Source organism: Grampus griseus (assembly GCF_964374135.1).
Source record: "Grampus griseus genome assembly, chromosome: 14".
In the NCBI taxonomy this organism is placed as follows: Eukaryota; Metazoa; Chordata; class Mammalia; order Artiodactyla; family Delphinidae; genus Grampus; species Grampus griseus.
In genome coordinates, this window is record NC_139008.1 from 87,623,774 (window position 1) to 87,648,605 (window position 24,832).

Sequence of the window (24,832 nt, forward strand, 5' to 3'; positions counted from 1 at the left end):
GCTGAATTGATGACGTCATAGTAAGTCCTGAAGCTGGGTAGTCAGTCCTCCGACTTTGTTTTTCTCCTTCAGTGTTGTGTTAGCTGTCCTGGGTCCTTTGTGAAGTTCAGAATGAATTCATCAATGTCCACAAAATAACTTGTTGAGATTTTGACTGGGGTTGGGTTGGATCTATAGATGAAGTTGAAGACAATTGAAGCCCTAACAGGATTGAGTCTTCCTGTCCATGAACATGGACTCTCTCTCCGTTGATCTAGATATTCTTCGAGTTTTTCACTAGAGTTCGTGATTTTCCATCTATACATCCTGTACATACTTGGTTACATTTATACCTGATGTGTTTCATTTTTTTGGTGCTAGCGGCAAGCGGAAGCCAGGCAGGCGGCCTAGATGCACGTCTCCACCTGCACTTGCTCTCGGGGTGACGGGAACCTCCCTTTGTCTCAGTTTCCCCATCTGGACTGCGGTGAGGACGCAGTGAGCTTTCATCTGTAGGTCACTGAGAGCCGCACCTGGTGGGGAGCCCCTGTGTCAGGATTTGGAAGTAAAGGCCACTGGCCCTCTGCTCCTCACGCAGGACATTTCCAAACTTCCTTCAACGACTGGCTTTAGCAGTTAGTTGAAACAGGAAGTCTGCCTTGGGCCCAACCCAAACCCACTTTGCTTTGGTTCAAGAGGAGTATCTTTGACGTCTGAGTTCCTGGGCCTTTGACCCACTGGGCGCACATGCGTGTTTTTACCCCACAAGCAGGAGGGGGCACAGGGCCCATCACCAGGTGGGTCAGCCGCGGGCCGGCCGGGCCATGCAGCTGCCACAGAAGGCCAGGCATCTCCCCCGGGGGTGGACCCCAGGCTCCCTCCAACTGTCCAGCTCACAGACTGGCTGCTGCAGCTTTCCTCGGGTGCCCGTGGCCACGGGGAACAGAACCCCGGAGCTCCCCGCCCCGTGTCGGGTGATGGACAGGGAGCCAGGTGTGTGCGTGTCCCGGGGGGCCTGCAGCTTCGTCCCACTCCCACCACCCGGCCAAGGTCAGGGAGCCCTGGGTCTAGACCAGAGCCCCACGTGGCCACCTTTGGTTTAGGAGAAGTAGGTCGATCAACAGGGCGAGAGCAGCCCTACTCCTCCCCGTTCCCCAGTGAGCATCTCTCCTCCTGCGGGGGGGGATCACCGTGGGGCAGCCACGGCCTGCGGACCCTGCTGACATCTGGGTGAAAGGGGCCTCTGGCAGCCTTTTCACGTCCCTGCGAGACGCACGCCTGGGATCCCAGGCAGTCTGTGTCCTGAGAGCCACACGCATGGGTATCACGCAGCCATGAATATTCATGAAAGCAATTGACTTGCAAATCCCAAGTAATTTACATGTCATCAACAGCGTGTGGTTGTCTTTTCGGGATAAGAGCTGTCAGAGAAAATGAATCTTGATTACCAGTCATAACAGGGAAGCAGCCTCTGTGTCTGCATCCACGTCTCTGTCTGCATCCTCGCAAGGCCGCCTGGAGACACCTTTGTGCGACCAGACTTCCAAGTCTCAGCTCCAGGGCATAAACATTAGCGAGAATAAGGAGAGAAAGAAGCAGTGGGTTCCAGCGTGAGCTGCGGGCTGACATGCTCGCCCACACTCCTCTCTGCGGGCTGTGAGCACTGTCGCAGGGACGGCGGTGTCCCTCGGTCAGGGATACTCAGGGCTCCATGTGGAGTCAGTCTGTGTCCATTCCAATGTTCCGGACTGGGAGAAGGTCTAGAAATCGTGGCTGCAATTGAGTGGCTTGGGGCCTCTTACCCAGTGATGCGCTGGGTCAGCTCGCGGACGGCACGGCACGGTGGTCCGGTCTTTGAGAGGGAGGGGCCCCCACCCTCTGGTGGCCGCTGTTGACTTGGGTCTCAGGTGATAAGGAAGGTTCTGAGCTGGGTGAGCAGACCTCACGTGAGGGGTCCATGACGAAGGTGTGATTAATGTTTGGTCCCCATCAAGCCCTGTGACAGCCCTGACGTGGTTGCTCCCGGCATCACTAATGATGGTTTGAGAGCCAACTCTGATCCCCGTGGCCACCCTTGGGGCTCGGGGCTCTCCCGACTGTCCCCGTTTATAGATGAGGAGACTGACACTCAGGTGGCGAAGCCGCTTGCTCTGCCTCTTATCCTGGGACTCGCCGCCCCTCCCAGCGTCCTGTCCTCAGGGCTTAGTTTCTTGACAAAACTCTGGTTCATTTCTGAGGTTTGGTGGGTGACAGGACAAAAGAAGAGGATGCCTTCCCGGGAGCGCGCCCTGTGGCCCCTGCCCACTGGGCAATCTGGGTACATCTGGATCCTTCGTGGGGTACAGAGAAGGCCATTATTGGTTCTGGAAGCTATGGCCCCACACGCAGGCTGCGCTGGGGTCCGTGCTGCTCCTGTAGTGTCTTCCAGGGGGGCTGCTTGCCCACTGTCCCTATAGGGAGGCTTCACTCTTTAGCGCAACTTTGCTCACGGCTCCTTGTGAATGAATGACTCATCCTTGACCTTGTGCAGACGCTGACGCATCCTGTTTTGGGGATGACCAGGGGGTCCGGAGGCTGCACCTCTGTCTCCCCCACTGACCAGAGATGGGACCAGGGGAGTGCAGGCGCCATGGGCTGTGGGGTGGATGCCACCTGGAAACGGTTCTGCGTGGCTTCTCATGAGAACTCCAAGCTGCCCTGTGTGCGGTGCGGCGTCCAGTCTGAATCCCGGGGAGCTTTCGGTGTAAAATACAGACCGTGATTCCAGAGAGCTTGGATGGAGGAAAATTTATAGGATCTCACTAACGCTTTTTATACTGATTGCACGTTGAAATAATATTTTGAATGTATTGAGTTAAATAAAATCTATTAATGAAATTATTTTCACCCGTTTCTACTTTTTTTAATGTAGCCCCTAGAAAACTGTAAATCATTGACGGCTGGCACAAACCGCACTGTTCTATCGGGCTGTACAGCCGCAGACACTGCCTCCCGGGAAGGGAAGCTGCCTGTCCGTGCACACAAAGCTCCCGTGTGTGCTTGGGGCCGTTTGCCAGAGCCTCCCCCAGGTTAGGGGCCCCCCATGTGGAGACAGCTCATCCCTTCCTTTGCCAGCTGTTCTGGACTGAATGTTTGTGTCCCCGCAAATTCATGTTTTGAAACACTACCCCCAAAGTCCTGGTATTAAGGGATGGGGCACTTGTGGGGTGATGAGGTCATGAGGGTGCAGCCCCCATGATGAATTAGCGCCCTTATAAGAAGAGGCCAGAGAGCCCCTCGCCCTCTTTCTGCTACATGAGGACACGGAAGGCAGCCTCACCTGAGACCGTCCACTCCGGCACCTGGTCTCAGCCCTCCAGCCTCCAGAGCTGTGAGAAATAGATTCTGCCGTTTATGAGCTGCTCAGTTGAGGGTACTGTGTTAGGGCAGCCTGGGCGGGCGGTCGTTCATTTGTTCGTTCACACAGTCAGTGTGTGGGTGACTGGAGGGCACCAGGCTCTGTCCCCAGGCAGCCACGGGGCGGGGTGGCAGCAACTAAGAGACACACACGCATCATCACAAGTGCCCAGGGGAACCGCTCTCCCTCGGCCTCTCCACCGTCCCCGGCTCTGCCACTGCTCACCTGGCCTGCTGGGGGCGTGAGGACAGCCTGGCGCTCTGAACAGCCCTGGGCCCAGGCCAGCCCCACTCACAGTCATGCAAATTGCCGTAATTGCAGGTGGGAGGTGGGGCCACAGGAGAGGCTGAAAGCCTGTCTGCTCCGCGCACAGGCGCCGGGTTCAGCTGGATCGCACTTCTGCATCAAAAACCTAACGTCAGTGTCTTGACACACGCCCAGTCTAACAAATGAACCGATTGTGCCTTTGGGACAAACACAGCGTTAGGAGGGAGACTGAGTTCCTCGCATGGGTGGGAGAGGACGCAGAGCAGGTGGCCCCTGACAAGATGCTTTCTGCAGGGAGCAACCCCTACGGGATGGGCGGCCCCCAGCCTCCTCCACGCGGCTAAGGACAGGTTGGTGGCCACGCCCCAGGTGCCACCCTCCCATCGCTCCCTGGGGGCAGGTAACCCGGGGAGCCGTCTCCATCCACTCAGGCTGCTCCGACAGACCAGGCTGGGGGCTTCTAACAACACGTGTGTTTCTCACAGCCCTGGGGCTGGACAACCAGGATCCAGGCGCTGGTACTGACTGTGTCCTCTCCCTCTCCTCACGTTGGGGGGTGAGCAGGGGCCTCCCTGGGCCTCTGACCCCATTCCGGGGCTCCACCCTCACAACCTCATCACCTCCGGGAGGCCCCACCTCCTAACACATCACCTGAGGGGGTAGGATTCGACAGGTGAATTTTGTAGGACACACTTTCTGTCTACAGCGGTGTCGCCCCCTCTGTGTAATGTGAGGTGGGAGCGAGGGTGAGAAACGTAACACACAAAATAAATGCACAGGTGAGGGGGCACCAGGGACATAGGCTGTGAGGCTGTGAGGCTGGGCCTGCAGACCCCACTCGGGGGGCGGGTGGCGAATGGCAAAGCAGTGGCCGAGAGCCGGGGCTCTGGCCGACCCCTATTTCTGGCTGAGAGCGTTCTTCAAAGGCACGTAGTCTGAACGTCAAATTTGGATTCTGGGTTCAAGCACCCTTTTCGTTAGAGGCTAATTTTCAGAGCCAGGTAATTATCGTCTAAATCTGCTAATTTTCATCCCTCAACAGAAACCAGTGCGCCGTGGTTATAGTAAGCCTGGGTGTTGGCCGAGGGGAAGTTTGTTCAGAAACACGTCCCCTTGGTAGTGGCATGGACTGGGGGCCGCAGGGTCTGCTCGGAATCAGGGGTGCAGCAGCTGGACAGCATAGAACCTGATGGCCTTCTCAGTGGCGACGTGGAGGGAGCCAAGGCCTCGAGCTGTCATGAGGCGTTTCCCTCGCTGAAGCGACCACCCGGGCTCTGCGTGAGCCAGTGTCACCCAACCATACTCAGGTCCACGCGCCCACGCGCAGTAAAGCCAACCTGCTGACAGTTGGTTGTGAAGGACGATGCAGCGTTTATTGTGGGCCCCAAACATGGAGTCCCGGGCAGCTAGCGCTGAAGAAGCCCAAACTCCCCGATGGGTTTCAGGGGAGCACTTTTTTGTTTTGCGGTACGTGGGCCTCCCACTGCCGTGGCCCCTTCCGCCGCGGAGCACAGTCTCCGGACACCCAGGCTCAGCGGCCATGGCTCACGGGCCCAGCCGCTCCGCGGCATGTGGGATCTTCCCAGACTGGGGCACGAACCCGCGTCCCCCGCATCGGCAGGTGGAGTCCCAACCACTGCGCCACCAGGGAAGCCCCAGGGGAGCATTTTTAAAGGCCCAGTTGGGTGGCGGGGGGCAGTGGGGGGAGTCGCAAGGTGTGTGATCAGCTCGTGCACAATTAATTCTCTGATTGGCTGACAGCGAGGTAAAAGGGTGGGCTCACATTATCAATGCTAAGACTCCAGGGGGCCTGGGGGCTACATGGTCATGGTCATCAAGTACTTAACCTCTTCCGTTTGGCGGGGGTTTTAGCATCTGTGAAGCAGCTCAGGAAGCTCGCCTCAGGTACTGCTATCTGAGAACTTCAGAGAGGAACTACAGCAGAGGACGCGGGGGAGGAGTCTGTCCCTGGAAGGACCCGGAGGCCCTGCTCGGTTACACCAAGAGAAGACAGGGCCAGACACAGGAGACAAGTGTGCACACACGCAGCTCACACACACGTGCACGCATAGACACAAACACACATGCACAGTAAGTGGGACCAAGGTTTGGGGGCTTGAAGGAAGACCACTCAGACACCGTCAAAGCACAGACCCCTTAAAGGATGCCGGTCCCTCGTCTCAAGCTGGGCTCAGCTGCCCAGGGCCCTCTCATGTTTGATTTCACACTCACTTGAGTTTGATTCAGCAGCCGGCTCTTCTCTTTCAAGCTTTAATTACACGCTGCTGGGTTTTCAAGAAGTCAGACCCACAGGTCAGATTCTCTGATGAGCCTCTCTTCATGGGAAATAAAAGTAAAAGACACTGCCCCCACCCCCACCATGCTTCTTACCCTACTCTGCAGTGTGGCGAGAGGGGGTGGGACATCACAGGTGGTGCCCAGTAACCTTTATAAAACCAGTCCCCACCTGGCCAGCTGTCTGCTGGCAACCTGTCCCTAGAACCAGAGTCTATAAAGAGATAAGAAAAAAAAGTACCCAAATTCTGGGGTCAGACAGCCCAGTCAGCCACACAAATGACCCTGCCCACTGCTCCCACCGCATCCCCCTGCCTTCACACGACTTGTTGTCAGTGCTTGGGGCAGGGGCTGGGGGGGATGTTATTTTATTTAAGCAAGGTTTCCCTCCAAGGAGAAAATGCAGTGGTCGGGCAGATAAATTAAAAACACAGCACTTTGTAAGGCAGTGTCTCAGCTAACCTCTGCTGCGTAACAAAAGAGCCCCAAACTTATTGGCTTAAAACACTAGCTATTTATTTGCTTGTGATCCGTTGGATGGCAAGTTGAGCTGGCTCAGCCGGTCTCAGCTGGGGCCACTCATGTGGCTTCGGTCATCTTGTGGCTGCACGGGGCCTGGATGGGTCTGAGACAGCCTCGCTCATCTGTCTGGAGGCTGGTGCTGGCTCTCACCTGGGCTCTGTCCCAGGGTGAGAGGCAAATCAGGGTTTCTTCACATGGTGGCCGCCACATTCTGAGAGAGCCAACAAGAGAGTGTGAGGCCTGCCTGGGAAGGCACAGGCCAACACGGCCGCTGCATTTCGCTGGTCAGAGCCAGCCCAGTCGAGGGGTGGGCCACAGACCCTACGTCTCTATGTGAGGAGTGGCCAAGTCACATTGCAAGAGGTGGGCGTCCAAGGTGGGAGCCACTCTCGGCCGTCCTAAGGGCCATCTGCCACGGGCCACAGGGTGGCAAGTTCGTGGCGCAGTCTGGTCCAGGAGAGCTTGCGAGGAGCTGCCTCACCATCTGGGATGACTAGGGGAGTCTAGGTGCCACCGCACGGCCCCTGGGGGGTCCTGGTGATTGTGAGGCTGCGGGCAGGCACAGTACTGCCCCTGGGCAAGCATGCCACTTGGTGGTGTGGGGGCCTGTGGCGGCCAGTCCAGAGACACCTGGACATACGGGGCTAGAGCCGTGCCTGGGCCTCAGGGGAAAGCAGCCACAGTGACCGGCTGTCTGCCCGCCCAAGGGGTGACCTTGAAGTTGTGTCTCCAATCATAGGACTGCTCAGGCCCGGCGTCGCTTGGGTTTTGCCCCGTAGCTCTGCGTTGGTGAGAATTTGCGGTTAGTCCATGGGGACGACGACAGACTGACCAGAAGAGGCAGAGACCTCACAGCGCTGACCCTTACGCAACCGACCGCATCAGTGCCCTCAAGTGGCGGGATTGCCTACCAGCTCAGCCCGGGCCCAGCCCAGGACAGGGACCAGGCCCATACAGGGAGGGAGGCCAAGGCCCGGGAGTGCCTCGAGTGGCCTCCCTGGCCGGGGAAGGGCCGGTGTTAATTGAAGGGGGGAGGGGCACAAGGTTGCCCTGAACGAGCCCCAGTAAGTGCACCTGGAACAGTTCCAGAGGCTGCAGTTAGCGCCCAGGTCGATGGCGGGAGGCATGGGCCGGCAACGCCAGGAGCAGAGGACGGGGGACCCGGGCCTGTGGGGGCTCGTGCACCCACCTCAAGGGCAAAACGATACCCCGAGCTCCTGCCCCTCCCCCACGTCTCCCCCCGTGTCTGCAGGTCGCAGGTCCCCAGGCTGGGCTGGGAGTGGGGCTCCAAGATGCCCGCACGCTGCAGTTTACCCTGCGATTCTACCTAGGGGGAAGAACCCCAGTTCACGAACTCAGTGAGTCATTCTGGGGGAGGAGGGGCCCCAGCAGCTCAGGGCGCCTCCCGGAAGATGGACTTGGTGGAAGACTCGGGAAAGCATCTCTGCTCGGGGCACTTCCATGGGAAAGAGACTCAAATTGTTGGAGGAAAAATGTAAGAAGGAACCTCTGACCTGGGAGGTCAGCAGCAGCAAAGACACCTGCTCAGAAGGAGACGTGCTCTGCCCTGGAGCCTCCTGCACCGCCAAGCGCACGGCTCCAGGGGCCCTGAGAGGCTGAGGGTGTAGGGGGACCTCCTCTCAGCATCACCCTCGCTGCCCCCATGGCCACCCACCCCGGGGCCTGCCTCAGCCCCCCAGTGCCTCCCAAACTTCCATGTGTCCATCCCCACAGGCACCGCCCTAACACAGACGCATCACCTCCCTCCGGGGCCTGGGCCCCTCCCTGGGCCCTCTGTCCCCGGGCCCTACCCACCCTGCCCGCAGAACTCTCCCGAAATGCAAACGCAGCTGCGCCCGCAGTCCCCTGCTTCACCCCTGCCCCCTTCACCCACCCCCCTTCACCCCTCCCCCTCTTCCATGACCAGGAGGAAATGGCCCACTGTCTGGGATCTGACGCCGCCCGGCCCCCGGGCTCCCGAGATCTCATGTGCTCCCCTCCTTCTCAGGCCCATGGGTGCCCCTCATCCCTCAGGTCTCCGCATGGAGGTCCCTCCTCCAGAAAATGGCCCTTCTCCCCCCAGGCTCCATGCCACATCTGTCCACCTGTCCTCCACGCTCACCTCAGTCTGTGTGCAGGGTGCCTCGCATACAGCAGGTGCTCAATAAGTGCTTGTGACGTTTAGACAAGGTGGGCTTGGGCGCACGGTGCACTCAGAGGATGGAGGACGGAGCGTGAAGCACAGGCTGGTGGGCCTGCGGTGGGGAGGGGAGGGGTGGGGATGCTGCGGGTAAACAGAAGGGAGGGTGCTGGAACATTCCAGAAGAGACGCAGAGCCTGTCCCTGTTCAGGTCCGCGGCTCCTGGGCTGGAGGAAGCCAGCTGCCCTGGGCCTGTCTCCAGGTAATTGCCTGACTCACAGGAGGCCTGAGCAGCACAGCCTCGTTTCCTGAAATTGCATCCGAGGAAAAGAAGGGCTGATGAGCCTTGAGTGGAGCATCAGGAAGGCCTCTTGGCGTCCCTGCAAGCCACTGGCCTGGCTCTCAAGAGAGGGAGGCTTCCCTGGGTGCCAATCAGCGCCCCCTCCGCCCCTCCCCCCCAGCCCTCGAGCTCAGACGTCAACAGTGCTCCAGGCACCCAGGGCCTGCGTCAGGCAGGAGTCCTTCTGCAGGGGTGCGGGCAGGGCAGGAACTGGGCTGGGGCCAGCCTGGGCTGTCCTCAGTCTCCTGGCCTTCAAGCTGGACCAGCCACCCCCACCTTCACAGGCAGGACACAGTCCCAGTGTGAGAAGGGGACGTGCCCAGGGGGCACGGCAAGACCCCAGCCTGGGCTGCTCTGCTCTTCACTCCAGTTCTAGAAACAGAAGTCACCCCACAGGCCCACCTCTCACACGCGTGTGGAGAGCAGTGAGTCTCGTGTGCCCCAGGCCATTCACACGGTGCAAAGGCCAGGGCTGTTCGCTGTTGCAGAGGGGCCCTGTGCAGCCGTGCAGGAGGACAGCGTAGTGGAACACCATGTGGTCACGCAGCCTCGTGGAGGCCTGTGGTCTCTCGGGGACGGAGGAAGAACGGCCTTTAACAGATATGGTCGTCGGGGGAAGGAGCTTTGGAGTGGCGCTGGGCAGCTGGCCGGCACCCACTGGCGTTCCTCTTCCTTTACTGATTGACTTTTGTCCTGGAGAAGAGCACAGCCGGGCCCGCCGGCACTGGTGGGGACCAAGTGGGGGTGGGGCGCAGGACCCCACCATCATTTCTAAGGCGCCCCACTCCTAATCACAGCCATTTGGGGTGGAAGCCCCAGGAGGCCTGGCTGAAGGAGCAAAAGTGTCACTTCCCAGGGCTACGCCCAGAGCACAAGGTCCCCTCCACGCCCAGGGGCTGGTCAGCTTGAGAGAAAAACTAGATCCAAACGCTGGTCCAGTGGGGCCTGGGGGGACGTGGGTGGCCGCTCCCAGCCCCCCTCCCTCACACCGGCCGCTCGGCTCCAGGTCTACCGTAATCAGATTCCCCGCAAGCAGGGACGGAGCGCTAATTCTATTGAAAGGAGCTGAGACACTGGGTACAGGGCCAGATGTCCACGGGGAACGCAGTTAGCACTCTGCCAGTGGACGGTACTTCAAAATCGGGAAGGAACAGGGTATTTGCTGAGCTGCCCACACAATCACATGGCAAGAAAACACTGAAAATCGTGGGATTGGAGATTCAGTCCCATAGCTGAATCACAGAATTGGAGATTCAGGGGCCAGCGAACGCGCAGTAGGGCCGCTTCCCCGCCCTCCCCTAGAGGTGGAGGACAGGCCCCGGGCCTGGAGTTCCACTCCTTCCTAAGCGCTTTCTGAAATGCACGTGACACCAGCTTGGACCCGGTCCTGCAGGACCCACTCCCAGGCACAGCTGGGGGATTCGCACGGTTCCCCGGAAATCCACTCCCAACGTCCGCCAGCCCCCAGGGGCTCTTGATTAAGACCAGGGCCCCAGGTCTTCCTGGTGTGGAGCGGAGAACGTTCTGCGATGCTTGACTTCCTTCAAGGGTGCACGCAGAACACTCTGTGCGGAACCGGCCCCGCTTTTACTCCTGAATCAAGGTGGCCCTACACGGCAGAAAGGCACACACAGAAGGCTTGGCAACCGACCCTGGGGGCTCACGTTTGGACCGGGAGCCACCCTGCAAGACAGAATTTGTCACGAGCGAGTACATGGTCATCGTCGTGGTGTGAGGTGCCGGTGGGGGTGAGAGCTGGGCTGCACCTGCGGGGGGCTGTGGTTTCACGGTAGGTGACAGGTGACCGCTAAGGTGCCTCCCTGACCACATTCCGTGAGACACAGAGGCGGGGGCCGGGCCCGGGGTCAGACTTGCACCCCCTGCCCTGCGCCTGTCCTTGTCAAGTATTTTTACAGCCCCGTCGGTTGCTAATTAGCAGATGTCCCACTGATTTGAAGGTTCTCATGGGCTTTTTAGCCAACAGGTATCTGAAAACACGGCAAACAGGACTTCAGTCTACAGATGGTCTCGATGCAGTTTTGAGATGGGATGGCACGACCGAAACGCGACTCACCACCCCGGCTTCCACACCCAGGGTGATTAACGACCCCCCACCAACTCACAGCCAAGGCCAGGCCCCCAGCACCTGCCCTGTGTGCTGCTGAGGGCAGGGTCCCATCCTGTCTCTCCTCGAGGACGGCGACCCTGGTACAGGTGGAGGGACAGACGCAGTGGGAGGGCCATTTCCCTAATCCGATTGAGGGTCTCCTGGCAGCCCGGCTGGTGCCAGCGCTGCAGCACAGCCGGGACCAGGCAGGATGTGGCTGCAGGGCGGGGGGGGGGGGGTCCTCTGTGGCTGCGGCACTCCAGGAGGGCAAAGACTCTCACGTGCAGGGCTGCTGGCTGCGCGGGCAGCGGGGACTCGGTGGGGGCCTCTTGCAGAGGTCACGGCTGCTCACCTGCCCTTCATCAGTGGACAGGAGGGGTCTGGGGACAGGGTGGAGTGTTCCTGATGATCGCTGCCCCCAGCTGGCTCGGGGGTCCCACTCCCCAGTCCTTCCCCACCCAGTCTTGCCAACCACAGCTGCTCCCAGCCCGGCACGCCTCTCCACCAGGGCAGCCCCTCCGCAGCGATGGGCTCTGTCCATGGTCCTGAACCCTAAGTCTCCCTGGGGCACGAGCATTGTCTCCACTCTAAGTCGCTGGTGACTCTGGTCAGTCGTCTCCCAGAAACTCCAAACCTGAAGAGGAGCACGGGGACCAGCGTGGAGCGGAAGGGAGATCAAAGAAAGGAGAGGGCTTCCCTGGTGGCGCAGTGGTTGGGACTCCGCCTGCTGATGCAGGGGACACGGGTTCGTGCCCTGGTCTGGGAAGATCCCACATGCCGCAGAGCGGCTGGGCCCGTGAGCCATGGCCGCTGAGCCTGCGCGTCCGGAACCTGTGCTCTGCAACGGGAGAGGCCACAACAGTGAGAGGCCCGGATACCACAAAAAAAAAAAAAAGAAAGGAGAGAGTAATGGACAGATGTTCAGTCCTGAGAGATCACCATGGAGTTGTGGCCTTTGGACTAGAAGTTGTTGTCAAATTTTTGCAGTTACCCAAAGTGTCCTCCTTGGGAAGCTGGGGGTGGGGCATGCATCCACCGAAGTGAGGTCCCCCGACACTTTCCCACGACCAGGGGGTTCTCCGTTCGTCTGCTCTCTGCTCTCTGCGTGTCACAGGCCCCAGGACACGGAAGCGAGCACTGGGCTGTGGGTCAGACTGTGTCTGGGCTTTTTCTTCTATAAAGTGAGAGCACCAACAGCTTCTATGTGCCTATTCCACAGGGTGACACATGCAAGTCACTGAACATGGGTCTGGCTCATGGAAAGCACTCTGTTAAGAGTTAGCTAAAGGGGGGCTTCCCTGGTGGCGCAGTGGTTGAGTCCGCCTGCCAATGCAGGGGACATGGGTTCAAGCCCTGGACCGGGAAGATCCCACATGCCGCGGAGCAGCTAAGCCCATGCGCCACAACTACTGAGCCTGCGCTCTGGAGCCCGTGAGCCACAACTACTGAGCCCACATGCCACAACTAAGCCCAAGTGCCACAACTACTGAAGCCCACGCACCTAGAGCCCGTGCTCCACAACAAGAGAAGCCACTGCAATGAGAAGCCTGTGCACCGCAACTAGAGAAAAGCCCACGCACAGCAACAAAGACCCAATGCAGCCCAAAATAAATTTGTTTAAACAAAAAAAAAGTGTTAGCTAAAGAGTGTGTATCAACCAGAAAGCGGAAGTCCTTCATACTGAGCCAAAATCTGGCACTGCAGCCACCTAACGGTGGGTGGGACCGCACTGTGAGGGGCCGGGACTAGTGGCCCGAGTGGCCTAGCTAAGCCGGAGCTGCACGCAGTCCGTGGAGCCCCTCCCCCACCCGAGGTGGCCTTTCAGGCCCTAAGATGACTCACTTGGGGCCTCAGCAATGCAGGCAGCTCTTGGGGAGGCTCGGGGTCCCTCCCCTAAAGGCCCACGCTGGGCTTCTCCTCAGACACTCAGGCCTGCGGTCAGGGCTCTGACCCACAGAGCAGCGGGCCCTCGACGCTCGTCTGTCTTCTTTCCCAGACGCTTGTCTGCCGTGGACCGCGTGTGCCCTCCTGGGTGGGATCCCAGCAGCGTCCGGAGGGTCTGGGTGCTCATGAGATGAGGGATGTTGGAGGGCAGAGTTACTCGGACAATGTCAGCCTGGGAGATTCTGGGCTGTGTCACCTTGAAGGACAGTGTCTGCCCTCCCAGCCCTGGTGTCCCGCCTGTGAAGCAAGGGTGGATGCCCTGAGACCTGGTGCCCTCCACCTCCAACACCCCATCCCAGGGCGGCAAGGTGGGGTGTGTTGTTCTCGTGTCACTGTGGGAGCAGGGGCCCGGGCACCTGTCACAGGACAGACATTCATTCCACTCAGGTGCTTTGAGGTCAAGAGGGCGTGCCCAGAGCCCCCCAGCTCCCTGCCCTTCCCTGAGTCGGCCTGGGTCAGCCTCTGTTAGGCTTCTCTCCAGGGAGCAATCCTGGGCGTCGAGGCGCTCCTTACTTTACGGAGGCACCAGCTGCTCTGTGTTTGCTCTTCTCACTAAACCATGACCTTGGCCCCCCCGTCGGTCATTCTCAGTGTCTACAGCACCCCGTGGTGTGGACGCGTCATAACTTATCAACCAGCCCGAGTGGGTGGGCATTGAACTTGTTCTGGGTTTTTGCTTTTCGAGCAGGGCTGTGCTGAGTGACAGTGACAAACAGGGACTCTGGAGTGACTTGCATCATTGTCCTGCCCTTGGTGGTGGCCGAGAGGGAGGGGACTTTCAGCATTTGCTGGGTGAGGAGGTTAGGAGGAGGCGGTCCCTGAAGCCTGGGCCTGGCTGGACTGGTCATCTGCTGGGGGTGGCCCCTGCCAGGCCAGCGAGGCCATCTACATTGGAGGGTTTGACAGGAAGCCCCTCCTCTCTGCCTCTCCCCTCAGAAGCCGTTGTACAAGCTGCTGAGTTTTGCAAACACCCTGAGAGATATATTTTTTTTTGGCTGTGGTGGGTCTTAGTTGCTGCACGCAGGCTTTTCTCTAGTTGTGGCGAGTGGGGGGTCTACTCTTTGTTGTGGTGCGCGGGCTTCTCAGTGCGGTGGCTTCTCTGGTTGCAGAGCACGGGCTCTAGGCACGCGGGCTTCAGTAGTTGTGGCACGTGGGCTTCAGTAGTTGTGGCTCATGGGCTTCAGTAGTTGTGGCACATGGGCTCAGTAGTTGTGGCTCGTGGGCTCTAGAGCGCAGGCTCAATACTTGCGGCACATGGGCTTAGCTGCTCCGCGGCATGTGGGATCTTCCCGGACCAGGGCTCGAACCTGTGTCCTCTGAATTGGCAGGCGGATTATTAACCACTGCGCCACCAGGGAAGCCCCTGAGCGGTATTTCGCACCTTCCCACTCACCGCAGGCTGGCGTTGAGCCATGAAGCCCCGGAGTCCAGGGGCTGTCTCTTTACCTAAACACAGTGGGATCAGAAACAGGCCGGTACGAGACGAGCTGTTGCCCCTCAGAGGAAGGGTGGACGGGACGACAGCCTCGAAGGAGGAGGCAGAGGCACGAGGACCCCGTGACTGCGGGCCAGGCTATGCGCATTCCATTGGTGCCCCGCACCTGTTTGCAGGCAGGTCGGGGGCAGCCCTTCCTCCCAGACAGACCTGGGTCCTGTTCCACTTTCTTTTTACTGCTTAACCATTTCACTCTCTGTCCCTCACAAAATTACAAATGCTCTCCTTTCACCTGTGAGGGCCTGTTCTTAGGCAGGTCCCCCACACAAGGTGGGAGAACAGAACCAATGGGCACAAAAGCAGTTTCCTGCTCAGCAGGCCCCCCACGAAGGTGGGCTCTCTCTTCTGAACAGCAGGCCTAGGGCTGGTTCTCATAGGACAAACGTGATTGGTGGAGAGGTGAGCGTGCGGCCTGTGTGTGTCCAATGAGGGCTCAGCCGGGCCTCTTGGAATGTGCCCACTGGCCAGGAATGGAGCGGGGTGGGTGTTTCCAGGGAAGCGGACGGTGGTCCTGGGAAGGGACAGTGGAAGCAGCAGGCCCTGAGCATCCAGCCTCCAGCTCTGCAGCCCGTCACCCGCCTCCTCCCACTGGTTCCGGCGCTGCCTTTACCACAGGCCACGTTGGCCTCATCGGGAACCGCTCCTGGCCTCTCTCCTGCTCCCCTGATTTATTCGCGCCAAACTCTTCTCCTACAATCTCTTTTTAGTGCCCTCCCATAGTGGGTGAGGCCTCCCGTCCCCTACTGACCTGTCACCTTCCTTCCCAGAACTTTCCTGGCTACTCTTAGATTATCTTTTTTTCCATTTGAATTTGAGAGTCAGGCTGTCTATCCCCAGGTGCTCTCACATTTTACTGGGACAAATGCATAGACGAGGCGCATCCCTCCACGTCCGCATGTCTCTGTCTGGAAGGGCCCCGGTTGCCCCTCCTTCCCCTCTGTCCTTCCTGTGGCTACACTTGCAGTGGTTCCTGGACATCTTGCACAGGGCTTAGCAGACTCCCTTCTCTTTGCTTGTTGCCGGGAGTGGGCTGCTCCCCTGTTCCCAGAAGTTGGGGTGGAGTGCAGGAAAGGGGTACAGGCTGAGCTCCCATTCGTGCTGTGAGCCTCAGCAAGAGAAGGCGACCCCGAGAGCCAGGCGTTGCCCTGGTACCCCACAATCCAGGTTCAGTCTCAGTCTCCAGGCTGGAGGGGCAGGGGAGGCCGAGAGAAGACACGCCCCTCTGGAAGCCCACGCCGGCCCGAGCCTCGTCCCCAGGCCTCTGTTGGGGGGCGCCTGCAGTGCCGGGGCCCCTCTCCCCATTCCAGAACCTCAGGATCAGGGCCTGGACTTCTCCCAACTGGTGGATCCGCTGGGGGCCTGGGCCCTGGTCCACCGCTCGCGGCCCCCAGAGGTGGCTGTTTTGCTGTCTGTGCTCATCGAAGTATGGTATTTCAAATGTTTTGACATTTAAAATCTGTGTTGAATACATTTGTTTTGTTTAAATTATGCCCGGCTGTGGTGACTCACGGGAATTGGTGTGTCTCCTGGGCCCAGGCCCGGCATCCCCCTGCACCCCAGCCCAGCCCCCGGCCCAGAGCTGCCCCTCGGCCGCACCAGCCCATCATCGTCCTGCGGGAGGACCTCCAGACGCCACTTGAGCTCAGTGGACGCAGGAGAGAAGGGTGCCCGGGGGAGGCCACTCCCAAGCGCCCAGCGGGTGACTAGTGACGCGCGCAAGGGCTGGCAAGTGTGGAAAGGACGCCTGCCGAGGGCCCACGCGGCCCGTCTGACGTGTTTGTCCTCTAGTTTAGGGGAGTCTTTTTCAAAAGGAGCCAGAGGTGGCCTCAGCCACCATCTCCTGGATGCCTACAGTCCTCCCAAGCGGGACCCGGAGCACCGTGGGGCGGGCAGGACTTGCGGAGGCGTCGGCCAATGCCCCGAAGAGAGGGCCGTGTGGGCTGCCCTGCTCGGGACAGAGGTCTGACATCCAGGAGGCCCAGGAGGCGAACCATCGGCGTTCTAGAGCCTCCAGCGCCTCTTGGCCTCCTGCTGGCCGCTGCCGCATTAGGAGGGCAGAGCTGGACGGTCCTTACCCTGCTGAGACAGTCCTTGTCTACCATCGAGGAGACCTCCACGCGGGACCCTCGGCTCTGCTCTCAGGGCTGTGCGCACACCCGAGTTAGGAGGTGGAGGGGGCAGCCTGGAGCCCGGCACCCCGTGCAGACCCCGGAACCCAGTGGGGCCAGTGCAGGTGTCTCTCCAGGTGCAGCCGTTTGCTCTGTGACTCTGAACTTCACGTGAGCGTTAAGGGCGGCGGCGGTTGGGTAGGGGGCATGGCGAAGAGGCACCGCCCCCTCACAAGGGCTCGCGAGCTCACACTTAGAAGCTCGGGCGTCGGAGCGTGGCGTGCGGACCAGCGTGCGCAAAGGCCAGCGGCAAACGCGGCTTTACGCCAGAGGCTGTTACTCCGGGGCCCTGGGAGGTGATGCGGATTCAGGACCAGCTCGGTGGGAGGCCCGTTCCCCATCGCTGGTCAGGGCCACGCACGTGCACTGGCGGGTTTGCGTCCCTGTCAGCAACGCCAGTGGCAGCTCAGGGAGGCCACAGCTGCTCGGGCTGAGCAGGTGCCCGTGAAGGCGGGTCTCAGCCTGGTGTCGCTGAGGAGCTGGGCTCCAGCTCAAGTCCAGGTCCAGCCGCTCTGAGCTGGTGACTTTGGCAAAGCCCCTCGGCACCCGGAGACTCAGTTTCCCCAGAGGCAGAGAAACGTGGAAGGTGGAGTTGCCAACGAGAAGCGCTTTTCAACGGGCTGAGAGGAAGTGGGGCGGGGGGCGGGTCTTCCCTTCGTGTCCTAACGTGAGCTGTACGTGTGCAGGACGAGGGACGCTGGGTGAGCCATCCTGGAGAGAAGTCAGGAGGGACCGCTTCCTTGTCCAGACCCGGGAACGCAGAGCCCCGGCCCCTCACCGCAGCCGGGGTGCCCCAGGGTTTTACTCCACACTGTGTACAGGCTGAGGGCTCCCCAAGCTGACGGAGAGTCTGCAAACCTCCCCCAGGAAGCCAGGGCTGTGGGAGCAGGCGGAGAGTCAGTCTGGGAACGGACAGACCGAGCGCCGCCCACGCTCCAACCCCTACACCTGGGCCGGTGGGCGGGGCGGGTGCCAGGGCGCGTCCCCTGCCGCAGCCTCACAGGCCGCCCCTCTCCACCTCTCGCAGATCAACACCTTCATGTCTTTCGTGTTCCCCATGGTGGCCATCTCCGTCCTGAACACCATCATTGCCAACAAGCTGACCGTGATGGTCCGCCAGGCGGCCGAGCAGGGCCAGGTGCGCACAGTCGGAGACCAGCATAGCTCGTTCAGCATGTCCATCGAGCCCGGCCGGGTCCAGGCCCTGCGCCACGGCGTCCGGGTCTTACGTACGTAACCGCTGGGCCCTACAAGGGGCGGGCGGCGGGCGGCCACCAGGGGCCAGCAAAGCAGCGAGCTGGGTACCACAAACAGAAGGTTTAGAGACCCTGGGAACGGAGCGCGTCCGGGCCGAGGCTCAGAGTGCCGGCTCCCCCTGGGGTCGGGGCTTCTCTTGACTCCCTCACTCATCCATCCATACATCCACCGATTCAGCAAGCCTCCTGGCACCGGCTGAGTCGGACAGTTTGCTCACAAAGCCAGGGCCGCAGGGTTGGGGTCCCCATGCGTGCCGGGCAGTCGGGTGCCAGCTGGAGAGGCCGGAGGTGCAGTCCCTCTGCACAGATTCTCGTAAGGAATCCTGAAGGCCTGAAGGATCGTGTGGGGTGGACGTGAGGGTCCATCCTCCCTCGGTGTGTCCCCGGGCCTGGCCTGGGCCTGCAGGTGCCTCATGAGGAGGGGTCCTCAAAACAACCTGCCCCTCCCTGCTCTCCTGAGGCAGCCCCGGCCCCCCCCGGTCCCCCAGAGTGCCTACCCTGTGCTTCCCACCACCCCAGGATCCACGCCCCATCTCCCCCCTGCCCCGGGCTGCCCGCCCCTCACCTTTGCAGGTCTTGGAAGGAAAAGGTCCCCGCAGCTCTGTCCAAAAGGAACGTGATGCAGGCCCCACGTGGGATGTTCAATGGTCCGGTAACCACCTTTTTAAACAGTCAAAAGAGACAGGTAAAATTCACTTGGATCATTTATTGCTCCAGTATTTCCAAAACAGCATGACGTCTGCATCCGTCCACAGCACGTGATCGACGGGAGAGTGACTCGGGAGTGCTTCGCCCCCGGGCCGGCTCAGCGCCCACAGCCGCGGGTCAGGTGACCAGGGCGGCAGCGTTTGCTTCTGCTGTGTGCGGGCGGGCTTTCTGGAGCAGCCCAGTGCCACAACCCCTGCTGCCAGAAGGCAGTGCCTCCGTTGGGACCTCCCCGGCCCAGGGTCTCCGCAAGCCCCCCAGAGGGCAGCAGCCCTGGAGCGGGGATCCCAAACCCAGGACCTCCCACAGATCCCCGCACGTCCCCAAGAAGACGACGCACCTCTCGGGGAACACCCTTCTCTCTGCCCCGGGACAGCACACTTGGCCCGAAGTTTGCCCGAGTGGTTGGGTGCTTTCTTTTGCATTGTGGTGAAATATACAGGGCATAAAATTTACCATCTTGACCGTTTCTAAGTGCACAGCTGAGCAGCAGTGTAGATGCCCATGTTGCTGTGCGGCTCTCACCACCAACCCTCCCACCTTGTAAGACCGAAACTCTTCCCATTAAACACCAAGTCCCCACCCCCTCCCCTAGCCCCTGACAACCACCTTCTACTTTCTGTCTCTGTGAATTTGACTCCTCCAGGGACCTCCTTTAGGTGGAATCACACAGTATTTGGGTTTTTTGTGACTGGTTTATTCACATGGTGTAATGTCTTCAAGGTTCATCTATGTTGTAGCCTGTGTCAGAATGTCCTCCCTTTTTAGGGCTGAATAATATTCTGTTGTACGGATGGACCGCATTTGGTTTATCCGTCATGCATTGATTTCAGCTACTCTGAATAGTAGTGCTGCTATGAGCTACTGGTATCTGTTTGAACTCCTGCTTCCAGTTCTTTGGGGGCATAAACCCAGGAGTAGAATTTTAATTTATTGAATTAAAAAATATTTTTAAACAGCCAAACTGCTTTCTAAAGTGGCTGTACCATTGTACATCCCCACCGACAGGGCACACATGTTCCAGTTTCTCCCTATCCTCCCCCCAATTCCTCTTTCCTGTGTTTTTCTTTTATAGGAGCTGTCCTATTGGGTACGAGGTGGTATCCTATTGTAGTTTTGATTTGCATTCCCCCAGTGATCAGTGATGTTAAGCATCTTTTCATGTGCTTATCGGCCATTGGTATCTCTTCTTTGGAGAAATGTCTATTCAGGTCCTCTGCCTGCTTTTGTATTGGGTTGTTTGATTTTTGTTGTTGAGTTTTCTATATGCCCAGGATATTAATCCCTTATCAGATATGTGATGCAAATATTTTCTTCCGTTCTGTAGGTTGCCTTTTCACTCTGTCAATTGTGACCTTTAATACACAGTTATTTATTTTTATATAGTCCAAATTATTTATTTTTTCCCTTGTTGTCTTTTCAAATTCAATGTTGTGAAATTTTTGTCCTATATTTTCTTCAAAGAATTTTATACCTTAGCTTTTATGTTTAGATCTTTGATCCATTTTGAGTTAATTTTTTCAAATGGTGTGAGGTAAGGGGACAGCTTCATTCTTTTGCATGTGGGGATCCAGTTTTCCCAGAACATTTGTTGAAAAAACAGCCCTTTTCCCTTTGATCTTGGCGCCCTGTAGAAAGTCATTTGACTATATATGGGAGGGCTTATTTCTGGGTCCTCTGTTCTAGTCCATGGGTCTATACGTCTGTCCTCATGCCATTACCACTCTGTTTGGATGACTGTAGCTTTGTGGTAGGTTTTGAAGTCAGGAAGGGTGAGTCCTCCAGCTTTGTTCTTCTTTCTCGAGATTGTCTTGTCTGTCCAGCATCCCTTGAGATTCCCAATGAATTCTTCTATTTCTGCAAAAAATGTCATCAGGATTTCCATAGAAATTCCACTGAATCTCTAGGTCACTTTGGGCAGCACTGTCATCTTAACACTATTAGCTGTTTCAGTCCACGAACACGGGACCTCTCCCTCCACCTCCCTGAGGCCCACGTCCCTCCACGTCTCAGGTGCCGTGGTCATCGCCTTCGTGGTCTGCTGGCTGCCCTACCATGTGCGACGCCTCATGTTCTGCTACATTTCGGACGAGCAGTGGACCCCGTGAGTATGGGAGGCTGGGGCCGAAGGGGTGAGGCTTGGGCTGGGGGCATGCTTCCCAAAACAGTTGAGTGTAGGGGTTGGCGGCGCTGAGAGGGGCAGCTCAGGGTGGGCGGGTCAGCGTCCCCCGACAGGCCCTCAGGTGCGGCTGTGATAGGGCAGGGAAGGCAGAGTCCGTAGAGGGACAGACACCCTGGAACCTGCTTCGTAAAAGGAAAGCAAGTCCTAAAACAGTCAGTACAAGACAGGTTTGGGGGCGTCTGGAGAGCGACAGGAAGGGCTGGCGCTGCTGGCTGTGGGAGGAGTGATGGCGACTGTCGGGGCCCCCAGACCACCCCCAGCCTGGAGGAGTTGCCAGGAGGACCCCTGGGACTCCGAGAGCATCACACCCGCACTGCGACGTATGGACGCCGGCCTCGCCAGCTGGCCTCCCCGCAACGGTAGCCTCAGCCTCGCTGCGTGAGCTCCTCTGCGTAGCGGGGCTGCCAGGTCCCAGGGTTGTGGGCTCTTCCAAGTGTCGGGGAGCCACTAGGGAGGGAAAATCTAGAAAGGATGAAGAGAAGGTACAGGGCATGGAACACAGCCCAAAGTAAAGGGGTTCTGAAACTCAGGGCCGCCTGGTAGTGAAGTGAGCTGCCAGATGAGGGGGTGAGATCCCTGTGCACAGAGGCAAGCAAGTCGAGATGAGGCGCACAGCTGTCTGGGAGGTGCAGAGGGGGTTCCTGGCCTGGCTGTTCCGTTGAGGCCAGGCCCTGGCCACGTCCTGCAGCCCTGAGCAGGGGCTGGGATTCTGCACAAGAAAGGGCAGGCCAGCTGGGCTGCAGGGAGAGGTGGAGACTGCGGCCAAGGGGGACTGCACAGCTGGCCTCGGGTGGGCGGCTGCAGCTCAGCTCGGCAGTTCAGCTGACCGGTGCCAGGCGGGAGTGTGCTCAGAACTTCCAACCTCTCAAGAGAAACCAGAGCCCTGGAATTTATTGTGAAATATCCCCACTTCAAAAGATGTCCAAGTAGTCTGCAATGACTGTCCCAGGCCCCCGCGTCAGCCACGGGCTGCCCCGTGCGGGCTGTGTCTGGCCCGCCAGCCTGAGCGTCCTCTCCCACCCCAGGTTCCTGTATGACTTCTACCACTACTTCTACATGCTGACCAACGCCCTCTTCTACGTCAGCTCAACCATCAACCCCGTGCTGTACAACCTCGTCTCCGCCAACTTCCGCCAGATCTTCCTGTCCACGCTGGCCTGCCTGTGTCCCCTGTGGGGGCACAGAAGGAGGAGGCTGGCCTTCTCGAGGAAGGCCAGCAGCGTGTCCGGAAGCCACACCTTCTCCAGCAATGTCACCCGGGAGACGCTGTACTAGGCCCGGGCGGGGCCGGGCGGGGGGCCGGGAGGGGTCACAGAGGGGCTGCCACTCGGCCTCCACGCCTGTCCGCGCAGCGCCTGCGAGCTGGACGGGGGTCGGCCCTGGGCCCGCTCCGTGGCATCCGAGGCCCAGGACCCAGCACCCACCCCCAGAGGCTGCACTTCCTTTCGGCTTCTCCTCTCTCACCCTCCCCCGCGCCCCTTCTCTTTCAAAGCCAGAAAGAGAGACAGATCCTCTCCCAGATCCAAAACAGCCTTTAATGAGGAGAAATTAGCGTTGGGTGAAAGGCGGTCTTTTTGTTCTCAGACTAATGGATGTTGAGGGAGAGAGACATGAAGGGGTAGTTTGGGGCCGGAGGGTGGTGACCCCGAGAGCTGGCGCTGGGAGGAGCCCAGTTGGCAGGACCACCTCTGTCCCGGCACCGCCAAGAGGGCCTCCGGGCAGCTCAGGACCGGGTCAGCCCCTTGTGCAGCAGGCATCCGACCCACCGCCTTTCCAAGGGCGAATCCCAGGAAGCTTTGATGTCACAAGAGGTCCATGAAGGGATCAGCCTGGCATCGCCCAGCCCTGGCAGCCCCCCACCGCCTGTCCTCCCCAGGCCAAGGTGGCAAAGCTCTGCAGGGACACCACAGGGCAGCTAGCCTCGCAGTTCTCCATCCTGGCTCTGTGGACACAAGGCCAGGTCAGTGGGTCCCAGGACAGGCACGTCCTCACACGCTCTCCCTCCCGCTGTCCAGCTCCTGCGGCCCAGCTCCCAGCTGCTTCAGGGTGGACGCCGCAAGGCAGAGGGGAGCCGGCCAGCTCTCCGAAAGAGGCCAGCGCTGAGGTCCGGGCCACAGGTATGGAGGAGGGGCCCTGGGTACAGGCGGCCCACTGGCTGGCAGCCAGGCGGGGGCCCAGACTCGTTTGTCACGGCCAGCAGGCAGGCCTGGCCCCAGCTCGGGCGCCCAGAAAGGCAGGCGCCTCCTTGGACTCTGGGATCTGGTCTCCAGACAGGATGGCCCGGCCCCAGGAAGGTGCCCTGAGCCAGGGGAAGGCGGGTCCCAGGGGAGCTGCCCTGGACCAGCCGGGACCACGAGTGGCCAGGGGCCCAGAAGCGAAGCGCAGGCCTCTTAAAGCAGGTCCTTCCTGGGCCTGGAAGCACATCTGCCCAGAAGGGAGACAGTCAGACAAACAGACAGACAGGCAGACCGCCTGCCTGGGCGGCACCGACTCAGGATCAGGTGACCTGCTCCTGGTCTGGAGTTAGCCGGGACTCGGTCTCCCCACGCTCAGAAACGACGGTCAGATACTGCAGTATCCACGGCCCCTTCAGACCTGGGATCTGCTATGAATCGGGGTATTATACACTTGAGCCCCACAAAATCCTCCCCCAAGCTGTTCACCAAGAACAGGCCTGGGGGCAGGCCCACAGCTAGTCCCCAGGCCAGGCAGCCCTCCTGGGCCCCAGACACACCATGATTCCCCCGAGCCCCGGGTTCCCCATCTGAGAAGTGGGCGTGGTCATCCCACCCTCTCGGCCAGGGCTGGATGTGATGGCCCTGGAGCGGACAGAAGGGACGGTCCCCTGAGGTGGGGGCAGAGTGGACGTGGGATGAGATGCCCACTGCCCAGACCCTGCTGCGGGCAGACGGGCAGGGTCTGCCGCTGAGCCCGAGTCCACTTTACTGTCTGCCCACTCCACGTTGGTGGGGCCCCATGTCCATGCCCTGCCAGACACCCCTCCTGACCGCCCCAGCTCCCGGCCCGTCACCGTGGAGCCCCAGAGGCTAGCTCTGTGTGCCGCGTGTGTCTGCTCTCAGAGCCAAGTGCCCGCGTGGCTGGGCACAGTGATGGTGAAACCCTGTGGTGTGCGCGGACCCCCACCACCCCACGTGTCCTGCAGTGACAGGTACATCCTCCGACTCCCTCAATAAGGGAATAAAGGAGGCTGTGGACCCGTGACGCACTCCCACGCGGAAGGGCCGGCGGGCCCGCCTGCAGCTGCTGGCTCGCTCGCTCATTCGTGAGAGGGTCACTGACATGGCAGATGACCCCGACTGGGCCCTTTTACTGAAAACACATGCGCTTGGTCTCTGAGAGCCCGGAGTCGGGAGACCTGGGTCCACAGTGGCTGTGTGGTGACGCCCTGTCCCTCAGGGTCCTGTTCTGTGGCCTGGGCACAGGTGAGGCCCAACGAAGTGCGGTATGGGGTCCTGTGACTGTTTGCCCCTGGTCTCCACGGCCCTTCCGACCAGATCAGGGAACCGAGGGAAAAACCAGCTCCTCCCTGGGGGCCGGCAGGTGGGGAGCCAGGCCAGGGAGGGGCACTCAGCCTGTCTTCAGACACAGCCGCCCTGTCTGGAGCCTCCCGGCAGCAGCGGGACCTTCTGCAGCGGGGGGGCCCCCGCCTCCCCTTTCCGCTTCCCCTGCTCTGCCTTCATCTCACCGCAGCAGGATCCCCGGAGGCCCCCAGCCTGGGGGACGAGAAGGAAAGCATCTTTCCAGATTGCAGGCACTCTGTCCTCCCGCTTGAGTCTCCTCGGCGGTCTTCCCCACGCTCCCTTCATTCATTCATTTACCTGCCAGGTGCCCCTCGAGGCCTGGCTGCCTCAAAGCCACCCCATTCCAATTGGCACAGGGCTGCTCAAGGCCTCTGTGCTTTTGACCCACCCGCCTTATCAGCAGGGAAGTCTCAGAACTCCCACCGACTCTGAGGGTAAGGGATTCACTGGCAAAAGCTCCAGTAGGGGCAATGACATTTTACAAGAATAGCCA

At 59.7% G+C, this 24,832-nt stretch overlaps 1 protein-coding gene across 1 annotated transcript in view; it reads left to right on the top strand.

Moving 5' to 3' along the window:
* NTSR1 (neurotensin receptor 1) overlaps window positions 1-22,072 on the top strand; it is a gene marked incomplete at both ends in the record, with an annotated part of 44,974 nt that extends 22,902 nt beyond the window's left edge. The window contains 3 exons of the mRNA XM_082671457.1: window positions 17,682-17,883; window positions 20,629-20,719; window positions 21,823-22,072. Of these exons, the coding sequence (XP_082527583.1) occupies window positions 17,682-17,883; window positions 20,629-20,719; window positions 21,823-22,072 (543 nt within the window). The remainder of the gene's footprint in view (window positions 1-17,681; window positions 17,884-20,628; window positions 20,720-21,822) is intronic.
* Window positions 22,073-24,832: the final 2,760 nt, after the last annotated feature.